Source organism: Heterodontus francisci, chromosome 32 (assembly GCF_036365525.1).
Source record: "Heterodontus francisci isolate sHetFra1 chromosome 32, sHetFra1.hap1, whole genome shotgun sequence".
NCBI classification, from domain to species: domain Eukaryota; kingdom Metazoa; phylum Chordata; class Chondrichthyes; order Heterodontiformes; family Heterodontidae; genus Heterodontus; species Heterodontus francisci.
Window position 1 is genome coordinate 11003855 of NC_090402.1, and position 18558 is coordinate 11022412.

At 42.2% G+C, this 18558-nt stretch overlaps 1 protein-coding gene across 1 annotated transcript in view; it reads right to left on the bottom strand.

Moving 5' to 3' along the window:
• LOC137347457 (xenotropic and polytropic retrovirus receptor 1 homolog) overlaps window positions 1–18264 on the bottom strand; it is a 64688-nt gene extending 46424 nt beyond the window's left edge. Inside the window, exons 1-2 of the mRNA XM_068011900.1 lie at window positions 18196–18264; window positions 11118–11169 (exon numbers count right to left, since the gene is read on the bottom strand). Of these exons, the coding sequence (XP_067868001.1) occupies window positions 11118–11169; window positions 18196–18264 (121 nt within the window). The remainder of the gene's footprint in view (window positions 1–11117; window positions 11170–18195) is intronic.
• Window positions 18265–18558: the final 294 nt, after the last annotated feature.

Consider the following 18558-nt stretch of genomic DNA (forward strand, 5'->3'; position numbering starts at 1 on the left):
TAAAACTAAAGTTATCAATTAGGGAAAAACCTGTTTAAATTCTCCATAGGTGGAATTTCATTATGTAATGTAGAGATGTGTGAATTGTCATTTGGAAGGAGTAAGAGAAATGTACAAAAATTATGTACTTGGATTTGTAAAGACCTTAGATACCGAACTCAGAATTATAACACATTTGAATCCCCGTTAGATGTGGTTGTAGGTGTTACCCTAAGTGTACGTTTATGTAGTATTAGATCTAATGTGGGTTTAATAAAACTGTGACAACTGATCTTCAATATTTAAAATCTTATTAAGTAAGGAGTAAATTATAAATAAGAACATCTATCTTATAACACAACGAAGGTAGGAAGAACAATTTGGGGACTCCAAGGAGCTGTAGACCCTTCGGGGAGTGTGAGAGTCGGCTCAGGGAGCTGAGAAAGGAAAAGAAACTCAAGAATATGCAAACAAAGGCATTCTGGCTATTAGCAGTTTCATTTAAAGTTTGTAAGGGAAAAGTAAAGGATGAGAAATTGATGCAGAAGCAGTTAGAGATGGTGGAGTGAGACAATGATTTGGCTGAATGTAATGAAGCGGAGGTTAAACAGGTGCTGGAGAATGAAATCCAGCAACTTGATAATGAGATTGTTGAACAACGAGTAGCAGGAATAGCTTACTCAGAATTACTACTTTCCATAGAAAGAGACCATCTCAAAACTGAGAATGAAATGCTAATGAATCAAGTCAGTGAACAGCTGGAGAAGAAATGTGAAAGGCGTAAAGGAATGTGGAATGAGAGTTGCAGGGCTGAGGGCAGCAGAGTAAGAGGCAATTCTGGCGACTGAATCAAGACAGGGACTGGGATTCTCGACTGGTTCCGCAGCGCCCCTTTCTCTCTGTGCTCTACGTCGTTACACCCCTCTGTTCCACCAACTGAGAGGGAACAAATTGTGCAGGAGGGCAAGGTTTTTTCACAGCAAACAAAGGCTGTAAACAAATGGCATAACAATCCCTTGTTTAGACACATCAACTGTAAAAGAAGTAGGGAAGAAAGATAATAAAAACCCACAAGGTTATTGCCCAGACCTTCACCACACCAGGCTTGGGTGAAAAGGCATACTGCAGACCTGAGTTTTTTAAATCAGTACTTCCAGGGTTAGGTAGCAAACATCAGAAATTAAAAATTGGTTTGAGAGGAAAAGGATAAAAGTGAAAGGCTACAGGAGTTTGTTTGTTTTCAGAGTACTGTCTTTTTAAAAATGTGTGTGAATGTTCACTTTTTCAACCATTGGCTGTGGCTTTTCTAAGCCTTAGCTTAATTAACATTAAGAATGTTACAAGTATTTCAATCTTTGCTTTAATTGCAAAACCAGTTATAGTCAATAATGGTTACAGTTATTTGAAGTAAAGAGCAAAAAAAAGATAATCTATTGGGTATTTTGTACTTTGGCGCTGTTTCGTAACTTTATATGGGTTATTTGAGATATTGAGTCTCTCTGATTGTGGATCTGAACTGAATTAAAGAAATTGATGCTAACTAACCTGGGATTACCAACTGTGCGATTGTGTCAGCTGTGATTCAGTTAATAGCAACTCACTTCTAAGTCACAAGGTTGTGTTTCATATCCCACTCTAAAGACTTGGCATGCAAATCTAGGTGACACTCCAGTGCAGTACTGAGGGATTGCTACACTGTCAGAGGTGCCGCCTTTTGGATGAGATGCTAAACCGAGGTCCCGTCTGCTCTCTAAGGTGGACGTAAAAGATCCCATGGCACTATTTCAAAGAAGAGCAGGGGAGTTATCCCCAGTGTCCTGACCAATATATATCTCTCAATCAACATCACATAAACAGATTATCTTGTCCTTATCACATTGCTTTTTGTGGGAGCTTGCTGTGTGCAAATTGGCTGCAGCATTTCCTACATTACAACAGTGACTAGACTTCAAGCGTATTTCATTGGCTGTAACACACTTTGGGATGTTCTGAAATTGTGAAAGGCACTATATAAATGCAAGACCTCCTTTCTATTAAATTAATAACTGCATTACAACTGTGTCTGTAAGGTGCTTTAGGACATCCTGAGAAGGTGACAGGTCCAAATAAATGCAGTCTTTTTTCTTTTACTAGTCATCTACTGTGGCCACTTTAGAAAACCAAAAGTCAAAACCAATTTAACGCTTCCATCAGAGAATTAATAAAATAGTTATCGAACACCTACCAACAACAAAAATTAGGATTTAATCTGAAACATATGTGATGTACCCTTGTTCATCGCTTTCCAATTATAAGGCAAAGAAATAAGCACAAACAGGCTTTTTTAGGTTTAAAGAAGAAAAGTGAAATTTATCAAAACTTAAACTTAAACTCTAATTCGGTTAATGTCTTTGGATACACGCCACGCCCCACACCAGCATGCATACGTGATACGCACATGCAAATAGAGACAGAAAAGAGCAGAAGAAAAATAAAGTAGGGAGGTTTGAGGCAATCTCAGAAGAGAGGTTTTTGTTACTGTGCTTAAAGCTCGCTGTAGTCCTTGCTTGTAGGTAGATCTTGCTTTTCATTGGGGCCCAGTATTCTTCTTAAACCTTGTTCACTGTAGGAGACTTTTCTCTCTTGGGGTTCATGTGATATTTCGTGCGGGGGCTCCTCGGCAGACCTTCCGTGTCAGTAGGCCACCGAGTTAAAAGCACATCACCGAGGAATGCAGCACGTGATTAAAATTCAGCCCGGTGTGAGTGTGTGTATACGTGAGAAGCACAAACAACTTGGGAACAAACCAGCAAAGGGAATCGATCAGGAATCAATTCACAATCTAGTGAAAGTCAGGAAAGAGTAGTTGAGAATAGTTAATTGACAGAGCACCCTTGCAGATGGCTGTGTCCTTGCCTGTACTGAACGTATTTTACAACCTGGCTACCACCTGGAACTTGGGAATCATGCAGTGGAAGGTTATATGCAAAGATTTCCAGACACTGCACGATCTTTTTGATAAATGGCCAAAAGCAGGAATGACTTGTTTTGATGTCACATGTGGCATGATCACATATAAGAGCTAATGGATTTCAGTGTTACACACCGATGTTCATCACACTATATAAATATAAGGGCTAATGGGTATCAGTGTTACACATTGACATTGTACAATGTTGACATGGCTCAGTGGTAGCACTCTCATCACAGTCACAAGGTTGAGGGTTCAAGCCCCACTCCAAAGACCTGAGCACAAAATCTGGGATGTCACTTCAAAAATACTTCATTTGCTGTAAAGTGCTCTGAGGACTTAAAGGTTTTAGATTAGAGATACAGCACTGAAACAGGCCCTTCGGCCCACCAAGTCTGTGCCGAACATCAACCACCCATTTATACTAATCCTACACTAATCCCATATTCCTACCACATCCCCACCTGTCCCTATATTTCTCTACCACCTACCTATACTAGTGACAATTTATAATGGCCAATTTACCTATCAACCTGCAAGTCTTTTGGCTTGGGGGAGGAAACCGGAGCACCCGGAGAAAACCCACACAGACACAGGGAGAACTTGCAAACTCCACACAGGCAGTACCCGGAATTGAACCAGGGTCCCTGGAGCTGTGAGGTTGCGGTGCTAACCACTGCGCCACTGTGCTATTCAAATGTAAGTCTTTCTTTTTCAAGTCTTAATCAGTTAGAGCAGAGCTCAACACAGTTTAATAAATTAAAGGAGAATTAAATGCAAAAGTTTAAGAACAAGTTATCAGCATAGGAAACAGCTGGATTATCTCAATTGGTGGCTGTACTTATTAGGCTGGATTTTACCATAAAGTCGGTGGTGAACCCCCTTCCACCTAGCCCGGGGATCCAACCTGCATTTTACGGGTCCCCGGGCTTTAATTGTCCTGAGGCAGGACTTCCAGCTGCTTGAAGGAGGAAGTCCCACCTCAGTGAGCTGCTGGCCAATCAGCGGGCCAGCAGCTCTTAGTCCCAGCAGTGCCACCAGGAGGGGTGGCCATGGAGCCAGGAGACCAGGTGAGTTTGGCTTGCCTCGCCGAGGGGGTGATTGGTCGTGGCGGCGAGGCAAGGATAGTCATTTGGGGGGAGGGGGGGGCGTCTTGGGTCCCTGGGGTTGGTTGGGAGGCGGGGGCAGCCCTCAGTTGGTCACCCTGTGCCCGACTGCCATGGCAACCCCCGCGGCGCGCGGAAAGGCCAGCAGCTATCGCTGGGCGGCCTTTCATATCCCCAGCACACCCGCTTTCCATGGTAATATACCCATGGAGGTGGGCGAGGGCCCTTAAGTGGCCGTTAAGTGGCCAATTAAGGGCCTTGATTGGCCTCAGGTGGGCGGGCCATTTCCCCCTCCACCCCCCTCCCCTCCAACTGCCGTAAAGTTTGCCAGAGGCAGAAGCGGGGCGGGAAGGCCTCCGGAGCCTCCCGCTCAATTTTATGCCGCTCCCACGCCACCATCCGACCTACTGGGGTGGCGTAAAATTCAGCCCCATGGCTTCTGTAGAAAGGAACCGTCTTGTAACTGAGAATGAGGTATTGAAGAATCAACTGATACAAGAGTGTGTAAAGTGTAAGATGTTGCGAGGCCCTAATCAGTTCACAGCTAGAGAAGGAATGTCAGGCTTGTGTTACGAAGTGAAAGTTAACAATAGTCTTAATGTAATCAACCAACTGATGGTTTCTGTTTATTTTAACAGGTTTAGATTTCCTGAAGAGGCAGGTTCTTCAAAGTGTGGAACTCTTCTACTTATCGAGTAACACATTGTGGTACAGTCATTTAAAGTAGCAATGTCAGAGACTAGGAAAACTTTTGTGCTTTCACTGATACAGTATTTCAGTATTTGGAAATAGGCTCAATATTTTGAATGATAACTGAGTAGCCTAGACATATTCAGGCTAATTTATTTGGCTAAATTCATGGGAAATTAAACCTACGGTTTTAATTGTATCATGAACTAAGTGCAAGTTTATGAATTCACAGGAAGCATTGTTACATACAATTACATAGGGCTGAATTTTACCAGCCGCTCGATGCCGTGGGCCGTGGCGGGGAGGCCCGTAAAATGCCCGCCACGACCCACGACGCCGAGAAGGCCCTACCGGATATTAATGGCGGCGGTGAGGCCTCGGTGTGGCACCCCTGCTGCCAAGCGGCGGGGCCTTCATACAAATTTTGAAATTAGATAAATTAAAATGAACTTGCCTGCTGACGCCAGCTGTCCCACGTCGATTTACGAACATACGAATTTGGAGCAGGAGTAGGCCACTCGGCCCCTCGAGCCTGCTCCGCCATTCAATAAGTTCATGGCTGAACTGATTACTCTACATTTCCACCTACCCCCCCGATAACCTTTCACCCCTTTGCTTATCAAGAATCTATCTACCTCTGTCTTAAAAATATTCAAAGACTCTGCTTCCACCGCCTTTTGAGGAATGAGAATTCCAAAGACTCAGAGAGAAAACATTTCTCCTCATCTCTGTCTTAAATGGGTGACCCCTTATTTTTAAACAGTGACCCCTTGTTCTAGATCCTCCCACAAGGGGAAACATCCTTTCCACATTCACCCTGTCAAGACCCCTCATTCTTTCCTGTTAACCGACCGCACCTCGCATGCCTTCGGTACTCCATTGGAGTTCTGAGGCGAGGCACTGGTGGGGAGGAGGGAGGTATAAAATTATCAGGGCAGGAGGAGTGGGGGAGCAGGGAAAACACTTGTTATTGGCTGTGGGGAGGGCAGGAAGGGGTTGAAGGGCAAATGTCACGAGGTTGGGGGAGGGGGAATGTTTGCAATGGCAATAAGAGTTTATTCAGGGTCGGTGACCCTAAAACAGACATTGGGGGGGGGGGGGGGCATTAAAAGGGCCTCCAGGTTTCAATAATATTTTGTTAACAAGTATGCACAAATTCCCCTTTAAATATTACAATTTCATCTAAGAGCTTGAAGCCCTTTAAAAAGGCGCTGGCACCTGTGCAGTGTCGCCCGACGCCCTTGCCGGGGATGTGACAGCTCCGCCCCCTCCATTTAAAGAGCCCCTGCGTGAAATATCACGTGTGCACCTCGGGGGCACTTCTGTGTTGGTCGGCCGCCGACTTCACAGCACACTGCTGTGGAGCTTGGCGCGCCGATAAAATCCAGCCCTTAGAATGTCCAGCACAGAAACAGGCCATTCAGCCCAACTGGTCTATCCCAGTGTTTATGCTCCACACTAACCTCCTCTTATTCTATTTTATGTAACCCTATCAACATATCCTTATATTTCTTTTTCCCTCATATACTTATCGAGCATCCCTTTAAATGCTATTTGTCTCAACTACTCCTTGTGGTAGCATTGTACCACAGTTAAATGCACAAGACAACTACACTTACAGGACAATGTCCTACTTCTTGTCTGTGAGATTTGAGATCTGAATCGATTGTTTTCAGTTTCAGTTTTGTCCTCAGTCAGAGCTTCAGAACAGTTTAACTTGCTACTTCTACAGGCTGTCCTAAACTCTACTAATGTTGTCGCATGATTGGTTTCTCTTTATGTAATGATATTGTCAATCTTTAACCTTTGCCTATTAAAAAGAGACATATAATTCCATTTAGAAGCAGTGACCTCCGGAAATAAGAGCAATAGTCAGTTTGATAACTTCAGTAAACCTAATTAAAGATGTACCCCACTGCAAACTGGTTCCTAAAGTTTCAGAGAACCTTAATCATTTGCTATCAGGTGTTGGAAGATAAGTTAGTTCAGCAAAGGAAAACATCTGGGTATAGGTCATCATTATAAGATTATAAACCTCTTCATTTAATCTAACACTATTTTTAACTTCTCATTTTGGCCACAGTTGGACTGTGGGGTTTGTGTTCCTTAACGAACTGTATAATCATTGTGAATCTTGAATTAATTTTTTAAATGTTTGTCATTGCCTATCTACTATCATATTTTTTAATCTCGTTTTCCCAATCAATCTTAGCCAAATCATAAATCATACCTACAGAGTTTGGTATGTCCAGGTTTAAGACTCTAGTTTTAGACTTAACTTAATCACTCGCAAACTCAATATAAAATTCAATCATACTATGATCATTCTTCCCCAGAAGCTTCTTAACCACAAAGTTATTAATTAACCCTGTCTCATTGCACAGTATCAGATCCAGTACTAGATTCAAAATAGCTCATTCCCTAGTTGGTTCCTTGAATAGTAATCTAGTAAACTATTTGCCCTCTATCTGTCTTCATGGTAGGAGACACAAAAAACATTCTGGAAGTAGTAGGGAACTAAGGGTCCCGTGAAAATGAGGAACTTAAGAATATTAGTATTAGTAAAGACTAGGTGTACTAGTACTAGAGAAATTAATGGATAAAAAAAAAATGACAAAACCCCTGGACCTGATGGCCAACACGTTAGGGTTAAAGGCCGGCTCAGGTCTGCAAATGAAACCCGACCCGAGCCCAACAGAGCCATATCTGACCCGAGCCCGACCCGGCCCAAGTCCTTTCATTTTTTTCCTGCAGCCCGACTCGATCCGACCATCAGTTAACCTAGCTTCCGTTTCTCACTTTGTTGCTTATCAGCACAAGCTTAAAAAAACTGTAACTAAACAACCTTTCAAGTCCAAAAAGTACATTAACATTGGAGCCACGTACCAGAGGTGGTGCTAGAGTGTGTCCAACCGGGCCCGACCTGACCCAAGCCTGAATGCAGGACCTGGAAGAGCGAGCCGACCCAACCCGAACCAAACACATGTCGTCGGGTCCCATCAGGTTTGGGTTGGATAGACATGCTGTACTTAGGGTTTTAAAAGAGGTGATTAGAGAGACAGTGGATGCATTGGTTTTGATCTTCCAGAGTTCCCTAGATTGTAGAATGGTCCCTGTGGATTAGAAGGTAGCAAATGTAACTTCGCTATTTAAGAAAGGACGGAGAGAGAAAACAGGGAACTATAGGCCAGTTAGCCTGACATCAGTAACAGGAAAATGCTAGAATCTATTATTAGGGAGATGATAACAGCGCACTTAGAAAATCATAATATGATTGGGCAGAGTCAACACGGATTTATGAAAGGAAAATCATATTTGACAAATCTGTTAGAGCTTTTTGAAGATGTAATTAGTAGGATGGTTAAGGGGAAACCAATGGACATAGTGTATTTGGATTTTCAAAGATTACACCATAAACAGGAGAGTTGATGGGTAAGTGCTACATTGATATTTGTCACTCATGCAGCAAACTAATCAGAAATCCCTGTACTGTGCTTTACTGATGTGGTACATTATAGGACACTTCCATACTGTGATCCCGAAAGCAAAGGTAATCATGAGAGTTGATTTCCTGATCCAATACTCAAGGTGACTGTACAGTATAAACAGGGAAAATTTGCAGGTAATGGGCCTTTTTCTTACAATGAGGGGTAGGACAGAACATCTGCAAACTTACCAGATGGGCCAATCACAAATAATAGTTTTATAATTAGAATGAAAGGAGCAACAAGGATAACATTGTGGAAAAGGTGACCTATTTTCCAGTTATCTCATGTTTGTGAGGCAGTTAGTACAGTGGACTGTACAGTTTCTTCAGACAATTGAGTAAATCAAACAAACTGCATTCACCTAAAACTAACATGTTCCATGTATAGGTTTTGTTGGTTTGTTCAGGCTGGATTGCTGGTTTGTCCAGGTGAGCTGGAGCGTGCTTCAGGAGCTCACGTTCATTTTAAACATGTCCAGATTCTCTGCTTTCAAGAAACCTTTTCCAAAAGCTACTTATACTCATCTGTTTGAACATGCTTCTATCCCCACTGTCAGGCCTCCCCATTCTTCCAGCCTACCGCCTGTCTAACCCTGTCCACTGTCTAAGCCTGTCCACTGTCCAAGCCTATCCACTGAGCAAGCCCGTCCACTGTCGAAGCCTCACACCTGTCTCAGCCTGCCCATTGTCCGGGGCTCCCCATTGCCAGGCCTACCAAGGAAAATTCACAGGTAATGGGCCTTTTTCTTACAATGAGGGGAAGGGCAGGACATCTGCAAACTTTCTATGCTTCCCTGCTCTCCATGTTTCCATATCCCCCAGGCTTTCCTATATCTTTAGCTTTCCAGCTCCATAACTTCCCACTCCCTAGGTCTCCAAGTTCCCAAGCCTATCTTCTCCCCAGACCATCATGGTCCTCAAGCTTCATAACCCTGTCTCTGCTCTCCTGAGCCTCCCAAATTCCCATGCCTCCCTGCTCCCTAGGGCATGCTGATTGTTCAGTTGCAATGATCGTTAGGCATCTGGTCAGCTGAGTTTGCTAAAAGACATTACACTTTAGTAGCTTAATTTGAAATAAACTATATGCTGTCTGACCTAATGTTTTAAACAACTTTTTAAATTCCACACTTTTCCATACAGTATTTTGGAGAACATTTAGTTATTAATTTCCACACACTCATATGCAATAGCTTCCTCCTGTGCTGTAAGCTTTCTTTGGTTCTATGTGCAGTGCACTTTCAGCTTCTGTTGTGGCTTTATTTTTCCTTTTAACAGCCACATGTTATCTACAACAGAGCAGAAACCCCTCATCAACCCTATTTCAGAATCAATTGATACTTCTGAAGGGGTTGGGGTTGGACTTCTAGTTGCTTGCTGGTTTGCACATACACCAAAGAAAACGGATAGCTGTTGAAAAACACTGTCAGAGTTTTGAGATTTGTTGGCAGCTACATCTCAGGTAGCTTTCTGCTGCCATCTAAAGGCTCACATTCAACAGGGTGACTGACTGACTAATGAATGCAGCAGGACCATTGCAAAAACATTCATGCAAAATGATGTTATGTCATTTTTGTCAAGTTAACTCTTTGTAAATGTTTAGCAATGAAGACAATAAAATCTCGACAAGTCAACTCCTTGGGTTTAATTTTTTTTTTTGCAAGAAGTATTTCCTTCCTGCCATTCCTTATAAAAAGATCATCCAAACTCATGTCCGGTGCTGAATTTTAATGTTTCAGTTTAATTTTAATAAATGTTCCTTGCACAAACTCTCGTACAGGTATGCTCATACTGACAAGCCACAACCGGCTCTTAAATACCCTTTCTGTGGTTGCGTAAAGATGTCTTTGAAGTTGTAATTGTAAACTGTGGAACAACATTTTGCCTTGTATGAATTATTGATGTGAAAGAATGATTTCATATTTCAACCAGAGTAGAATGTGATTATTAATTAAATCCATTGCCATGGCCATTGCCTGATAAGGATACATTCAGAAGCTTAATTATTCATCGCTGACCTGTATTTTATTGGCATGATTGAAAGTCAAGGTAAAAGTAACAACAACAATTGGCATTTATATAGCACCTTTAATTAGGTAAAACATCCTAAGGTGCTTTACAGGCACATAATCAGACAAAAACTTGACACCAAGCCAAAGAAGGAGACATTAGGATAGGTGACCAAAGGTTTGGTCAGAAAGGTAGGTTTTCGGGAGGGTCTTAGATACAGCACTGAAACAGGCCCTTCGGCCCACCGAGTCTGTGCCGAACATCAACCACCCATTTATACTAATCCTACACTAATCCCATATTCCTACCTGTCATCCCCACCTGTCCCTATATTTCCCTACCTATACTAGTGACAATTTATAATGGCCAATTTACCTATCAACCTGCAAGTCTTTTGGCTTGTGGGAGGAAACCGGAGCACCCGGAGAAAACCCACACAGACACAGGGAGAACTTGCAAACTCCACACAGACAGTACCCGGAATCGAACCCGGGTCCCTGGAGCTGCGAGGCTGCGGTGCTAACCACTGCGCCACTGTGCCGCTCTTAAAGAATGAGAGAGAGGTGGAGAGGTTTAGGCATGGAATTCCAAAGCTTTGGCCCCAGATATCTTATGCAGTCTTATGCCATAAATATTTGAAAAAAAAACTATTGAATCATATTAAACACTACAGCACTTGTTTTGTTTTTGGAACTATCTTGAAGTTAAACCCTCTTTCATTATATATAAATTAAATCATATTTCAGCATTAAATATTAACTCCCTGGTTACTGACTGCGATGAGAAGTCAGCATAATGCCAGGTGCAAGTCAGGATATTCTATTCAGGTTAGTGGAAGCTGCATCTGTGATAGAGAATGCTGTGGTTCCATTCCATAGTAACACCAATTGCATCTTACCTTCTGGCACTGGGGCTTGGCTCTGAGCCATGTACAGCATCTTTTTCAAAACCTGTTTAAAAGAAAAATATACAGTATAAGAATGGATCCATGTAGTATCATCCCAAATCTTGGGGTGCATGGGGTAGGGGGGAAGGGCAATTGAGACCAACCCAACCCTAACAGTTATCCTGCAAGTTTCTACCTTAGGAGTGATGTGGTTCATCATATCTCACTGATGAAAGAATGTCAGTATTACTGTGCTAAATTAGCAGTGTATTCTGCGTGATAGTTGTGGTTTCATACTGTTGGTGATGTCCTATTTTATAGCCAAAGCACGTGGGGCACAATAAGCTTTTTTTTTTATTTGGTCATGGGATGTGGTCATTGCCTATCTCTAGTTGCCCTTCAGAAGGTGGGGGTGAGCTGCCTTCTTGAACCACTGCAGTCGTGTGGGATAGATACACCCACAGTGCTGTCAGGGAGGGAGTTCCAGGATTTTGACTCACTTCAACCTGACAAAGAGTTGTAAATAAGGTGGCATTGCCCTTCCAAAAAATGTTGAATCCAGTAAGAGGTCAAGAACTTGGAGTTGGCGCAGAAAAGATTTACCAGCAATGACAGGCTTCAGTTATGTGAAGAGACTGGGATTGTTCACCTTAGAGCAGAAAAGGTTTAGGGGAAATTTAACAGAGATGTTCAAAATAATGAAGGGTGTTGATAAGAGTAAGTAAGGAGAAATTGTTTCCGCTGGCAGGAGGGTCAGTAACTAGAGGTCATAGATTTAAAATAATTGGCAGAAGACCTAGAGGGGAGGAGAGGAGGAATTGTTTTAAGCAGTGAGTTGTTATAATCGAGAATGCACTGAAAGGGCAGTGGAAGCAGATTGAACAGTAACTTTCAAAAGGGAATTGGATATATACTTGAAAAGGAAAAATTTGCAAGGCTGTGTGGAAAAAGCATAGCAGAGGGACTCATTGGATAGCTCATTCGAAGAGCTGGCAGAGGCACGATGGGCTGAATGGCCTCCTCCTGTGGTGTAAGATTCCCTGATCTCTGTGTTGCTGTGGCACCTTCCCATTTCTAATAATGGATATCATCCTGTTAGACATTTTACCACATCCAGAGGATATTGACCAAACCACTTTGGGCTTCACCCTATAATTAGCGTCAGGTTGGCCCAATGGGTAGAACTTTCCATGCTTAGCCAGAAGGTTGAGGATTCAGTCCCACTAGGGCCCCAGTGCATAACCTCTGCGGTACTGCAGTGTCTCAGGAGCTGCTCCTTGAATAAAAGATAATAAACTAAGACCCTTTTTGCTGGTTCAGATGAATATTCAAAAGCATTATCGGGAAGTTGATGCCTATGGTATTCTGGAAATTTGAGATCAGATAGACTGAAAGGCAAATTTATCTAAATTGATCTTGTGGAACCTCCCAACTAAATCAATCTGTGCTTCCATCATTAAGGTACGTCCAGGCCCTGACAAATTGCGAGCCAGCAACGTTAGTCCTTGGAGCTTGATTCATTCAAGGTCACCCTGGTAATTTCATCACCATGAAATACAATGTCATGGAAGAGAGCATGTGCACAAAACCCAATACAAATATTTTCTTAAATGGTCATTACAGCCAATGATAAACAGAACAGAGACAATGTCCTTGTGTTTTGCACACAGATCTGCCACCTGGACTCCTATTTAAAGTGACTGGCTGTGTCCTAGTGTGTCTACAATCCATTTAATTGTAAAAGATTCTTTAAAATGTTGAAAGCATGTATTTGAAAACTCTTTCTTCAGTAAGTGGGACAAGTGTTTACATGACATTGAAGTGCCCCTAAATAACAGACTGGGATTCTGTTCTCTTGGAAAAAGAAGGCTGAGGGGTGACCTGATAGAGGTCTTCAACATGATGAAAGGGTTTTATGGGGTAAATGCAAAGAAGATGTTTCCAATTGTGGGGAGACCAGAACTAGGGGCCACGAATACAATATAGTCACTAATGAATCCAATAGGGAATTCAGGAGAAATTTCTTTACCTAGCGAGTAGTAAGAATGTGGAACTCACCACCACAAGGAGTGGTTTAGGTGAATAGCATCGATGCATTTAAGGGGAAGCTAGATAAACACATGAAAGAGAAAGGAATAGAACGATGTGCTGATAGGGTTAGATAAAGAGGGTTGGGAGGAAACTAGTATGAAGCATAAACACTGGCATGGACCAGCTGGGCCGAATGGCCTGCTTCTGTCCTTCATGTTCAATATAATTCCATTTATCTGCAGAACAATTCAGTAGGAAATGCACTCCAATTAGTTTAGCAGCTGTATGAAAGACACAGAGAATATCATTTTAACGTTAAAGATCTTTTGGTATAAGTGTTGTAGTTCTGTGGAGCTCCAATGAACAGCATATGGGATCCATCCTATGATTCAACCAGTGGCAGGTTTCAGCTGTCAACCTGGGGGAGATGAGTGGAAACCAGATGACTCCCGAGAGAGAGAAAGAGAATCAGAGGGCTTGCACATCTCTCTCTGTAACCAACATTAACTAGGTTCGCACATTGGCCTCATTTTGGTGAGCATTGAGTCTGCATCAACAGGAAGGAATCAAGTCTGGACAGGACTTGACATTAATGTGGCAATGTTACAGCTTCAAATTGTAAAGGGGAACTTTCCTTATAGATCACAGGTCCCATGCATTGCCCAAACGTGAAAAACTTTTAATGGCTGTAACTGGGCATCTCCTGGCTGGCCTCTCATCTTCCACCCTCTGTAAACTTCTGTTCATCCAAAGCTCTACAGCCCGTAACCTAACTCGCACCACGTCCCATTCACTCATCAATTTTGTGCAACCCAGTCCAGCAAATCCCTCCGCCTTGCTCCTCCCTATCTCTGTATCCTACTCCAGCCCCACAACCCTCAGATAACTCTTGTGTTCTTCCAATTATGACTTCTTGCGCCTGTCTGATTTTCATTGTCCCACGATTGGCAATTGTGGCTTCAGCTGTCTAGGCCCCAAACTCTGGAATTCCCTCTCTAAACCTTTCTACTTCTTTTTCTCCTCCTTTAAGATGCTCCTTAAAACCTACATCTTTTATTTTTTTTTTTTTATTTTTTTTTTTATTTATTTAGAGATACAGCACTGAAACAGGCCCTTCGGCCCACCGAGTCTGTGCCGACCATCAACCACCCATTTATACTAATCCTACACTAATCCCATATTCCTACCACATCCCCACCTGTCCCTATATTCCCCTACCACCTACCTATACTAGGGGCAATTTATAACGGTGGTAGGTGGTAGGTGGTAGGGGAATATAGGGACAGGTGAGTATGTGGTAGGTAAATATGGGATTAGTGTAAGATTAGTATAAATGGGTGGTTGATGGTCGGCACAGACTCGGTGGGACGTAGGGCCTGTTTCAGTGCTGTATCTCTAAATCAAAATCTAAAATCAAATCAAGACAATGGTGCCACACACGCGTCACTCAAAGGCGTGTGTGGATACAACTGGCACCATTGCATGGTGGATGATGCTGCTGAAAGAAGGGTGGTTGTGAAGGGCATAGTCCAACTTGCCCCATCGTTCACAATTTCAACATACATGCAAGGAGGTGGAGTGAGGCTTGGTGCAAATCTGACTGCAGCTAATTGCATTGCTGCATTGGCCACAGATGCCCTTACAGTGGATGGCACAGCGTGGCTCACCTGATGAAGACAGTCTCCTATAAGAAGGTGTTTCAAAAACTGCAGATATGGTTAGCTGTAGTCAGATTTTCACCAGGCCTGACTCCACCTCCTTGCATGTATGTTGAAACTTTATAGAACTGAAATGTTACCTCTGTTTCTCCCTCCACACTTGCTGCCTGACCTGCTGAGTGTTTTCGTAATTTCCTGTTTTCATTTTAAACTTCCATCGAATCTTGGTTAGAACACACTCAGAGTACTGTGCACAGTTCTGCTCTCCATAATTATAAAAAAATTATATAGAGGCACTAGAGAAGGTGCATAAAAAGGATTTACAAGAATGTTACCAGAACTGAGAGGTTATAACTATCTGGAAAGACTGAACAGGCTGTACCTCTTTTCTTCTCTAGAAAACAGAAGGTTGAGGAGTGACCAAATAGTGTTGTTTAAAGTTATGAAGGGGTTTGATAGGCTAGACCAGGGGTTTGCAACCTTTTTACCTAAAGAGCCTTTTAAAAATAAATTGCCAAAAATAAAAACTATTGGGAGCCACAAGATGAAAATTCAGCATTTCTAAACCAAATATTTGGCAAATTGTCAAGTGTCTCTGATAGAATGCACAACTTACAGACAAAATGAATAAAATACATGTCTCAAATATATATATATCAATAGAAAAAAAATTGAAATTACAATAGACCTAACTCTGAATTATCGTGTTTTTTGACCTTTTATTGCACCTTTTTTGATTCTTTTCTTTGTACCTCCAGTATATGCATATTCAGGTTTTATGTGTCAATTTGCATGAATTATGCATAAGCATGTTTGCAAAGAAAAATGGTGAACCGTATTAATTTAATGGAAAAACAGCAAGTTTCCACTTTGAATACAAAAGTAACAGGAAATGTACACATAAAACTGAAAGAATGCTTTTTGTCTTTGTGTTTTTCATAACAGATCTCGTAATAAGTGGAATTTGTTTACTATCATTTTGTCAGTAAAGTCATCTTTAAAACAAACTTTAACTTGACATGCAGTTTTTTTGGCTATTGAGTCTCATGATAAAAAACTTCAAATAGCCCATTCAGAATAATTTATCATCTCAGCTATAATAGAAACAATAATGGCTTAATCATGAAACCTGTTCCTTGAACCAAAAGCATTATCAAGAACTGTGGTGTAGCTATACCACTCAAACAGGTTTATCTAGAGTACAATGATGTTTATCGTTAAAATAATCATTTGAAACTGTAAAGTGCAGCATAATCATTAGCCTTTTATCCCCACGATAAAAACACGGCTCTTGCTACTCTTGACTTAATTTTTTAAGCTTTTTTCATGATAATGCGATCCAACTTGAAAAGGTTGGGAGCTGCCATTCAGACATTAAGGAGCCAGAGGTTGCCGATCCCTGGGCTGTTTCCACTTGTGGGGGAGTTCAAACTAGGGATCATAAGTATAAGGTACTCATTAATAAATCCAATAAGAGTTTTCAGGAGAAACTTCTTTACCCAGAGAGTGATCAGAATGTGAATTTTATAGATGCATTTAAGGGGAATTTAATAAGAACATAAGGGAGAAAGGAAGAGAAGGTTATGCTGATAGGAGTAGATGAAGTAGGGTGGGAGGAGGCTCGTGTGCAGCATGAACACGAGCATAGACCAGTTGGGCTGAATGGCCTGTTTCTGTGCTGTACATTCTAAGCAATTCTATGTAATTAAAATGAAATGTTATGGATGTAAATAATAACATGAAATGGGAATTTGCTAAATCTGTTTCTTTGTCAGTATGATCAACAACTTCTGTTAGAGCAACAGTTAGACTGTGGTGATTATTGTCTGCAAACCGCTCTCATCAATTTCAAAGTTCCTGAGTTGTTGGCACTGGGTTTGAGAATGTATTTCAGAAATTAACACTTAATAGGGAGCGATTCAAATAAACAACGAAAACTTGCATTTATATAGCATTTTTAACTTGGTAAAATATCCTAAGGAGCTTCACAGGAGCATTATCAGCAAAATTTGACACTGTGCTGTATAAGGAGATATTAAGACAGATGACCAAATGCTTGGTCAAAGAAGTAGGTTCAAAGAGTGTTTCAAAAGGAGAATAGAAAGGTAGAGAGGCAGAGAGGTTAAAGGGGGTGGGGGGTGAGGTTTAGGCAAGGCCGTCAGTGGTGAAGTGATTAAAATAGGGGATGCACAAAATACATTAAAGCAGGTCAAAGAACAGTTTGGGGGAAGTGGGTAGAAGGTGACCCCCTAAGCAGTTGTTTGTATTGCCGGCTAGCTTATCAAGGTTCAAGTGCTGCCTTTGTAATTGAGGTCCATGGCAAATACTTGGTGCCATTTCCCCAATATAGCCAGCTGTTCGGGGTTAGCAGGGACAGTGTGAGTAGTGGGGACTGAACTGCTGAAACCGGGACATGCGTGTGACTGGGATGCTCCCGAGGAAGCATCCATCACTGTGGTGAGTCAGGCCTTCACATGTGTCAATTGTACCATCTGGTCTGTTGTCCCAGTTTCCTTCAGTAATAGAAACCGCCACATACTCTCGCCCTCTGCTAGAAGGAGTCACATGCACCTCTGCCTCAAGGATTTCAGCAGATGGACACAGAGCACCTTTGACTTGCCTGGCATCCATCCATCGGTCCTCCCCTTCTTCCTCCAAACAGCCGCCGTTACGCAAGCAAACATAGCTGCCATTTTGCACACATCAAGATCCCACAAACAGCAATGAGATGCGTGACTAGCTCATTGGTTTTCAGAGGGTGTTGGTTGAGGGAAGGATGCTGGCTAGGGCACTCTGATCTGTTTTGCTCAACACAAAGGTTTCTTTAAAAACTGCCTGGCAGAAGACACCTGGTTTGGCATCTCTGAAGCACAACATCTCTTTGAACGCACACCTCACTGCACTCCACCATTAGCTTAGAGTATGTGCTGAAGTCCTGGACCAACTTTCTGACTTTTGAATATCCGAGCATCTCCGTTCATTCTCAGTAATGCATCCTTCTAAACCCTTACCTCGAATGATTGCCAGCCTTTACTGTTAACTCTATGAACTTGATTGAGCAGCCCTCATACACACAGGGAAAATAAACTAATAACAATTGGTTCAAAAGATAGTTAAATCTGACAAAAATTGGCCAAACAACAGTTAAAATGGGACACAGACATGGTCTGATTTAACAGGTCGTCAATGCACACCCACCCTCCACATTTTGGTCTCTAACTTTAAGGTGCTCGCCATCGAGTCAATTTCTAAAAGTGAGTTTCCTTTCGCTGCAGTTTCACCTCTCACAAGATCGACTTTCACTGAGAGAGAGGAATAAAAGAGGACGAGATCCAACTGCACTTACGATCTAGTTTAGATACAACGAAATAAGAGGAATTTTAAATCGCTGAAGCCCCCACCTCGTATTCGATGTATTGTTTCCTCCATTCCGGCGTTAGATGCGCCGATAAATGTTCAGCAAATTTCATTGCTGTGAAAAGCGCCGAGAATTGAGGATTTTCCAAGGAAACATACCAAGAGACAGAAGAAAAGAGGGAATGATCAAACCAGTCCACCGCCTTGGAGCCTCTCCGTGTTTAGACCAGCGACAGATACTGTGATAAAAATGAGTATTTTCTGTACAATGATTAATGTGGAGTAGATCCCTGATACCGTTCTCTGGCGTCTAGGTCACAGCAACAGGATCACTGCCCAATAAATAATTCAGTGCACCTCTGAAGGGAGGGAGGGAGCACAGCAGAGTGAGACAAGCAACAAAAGTC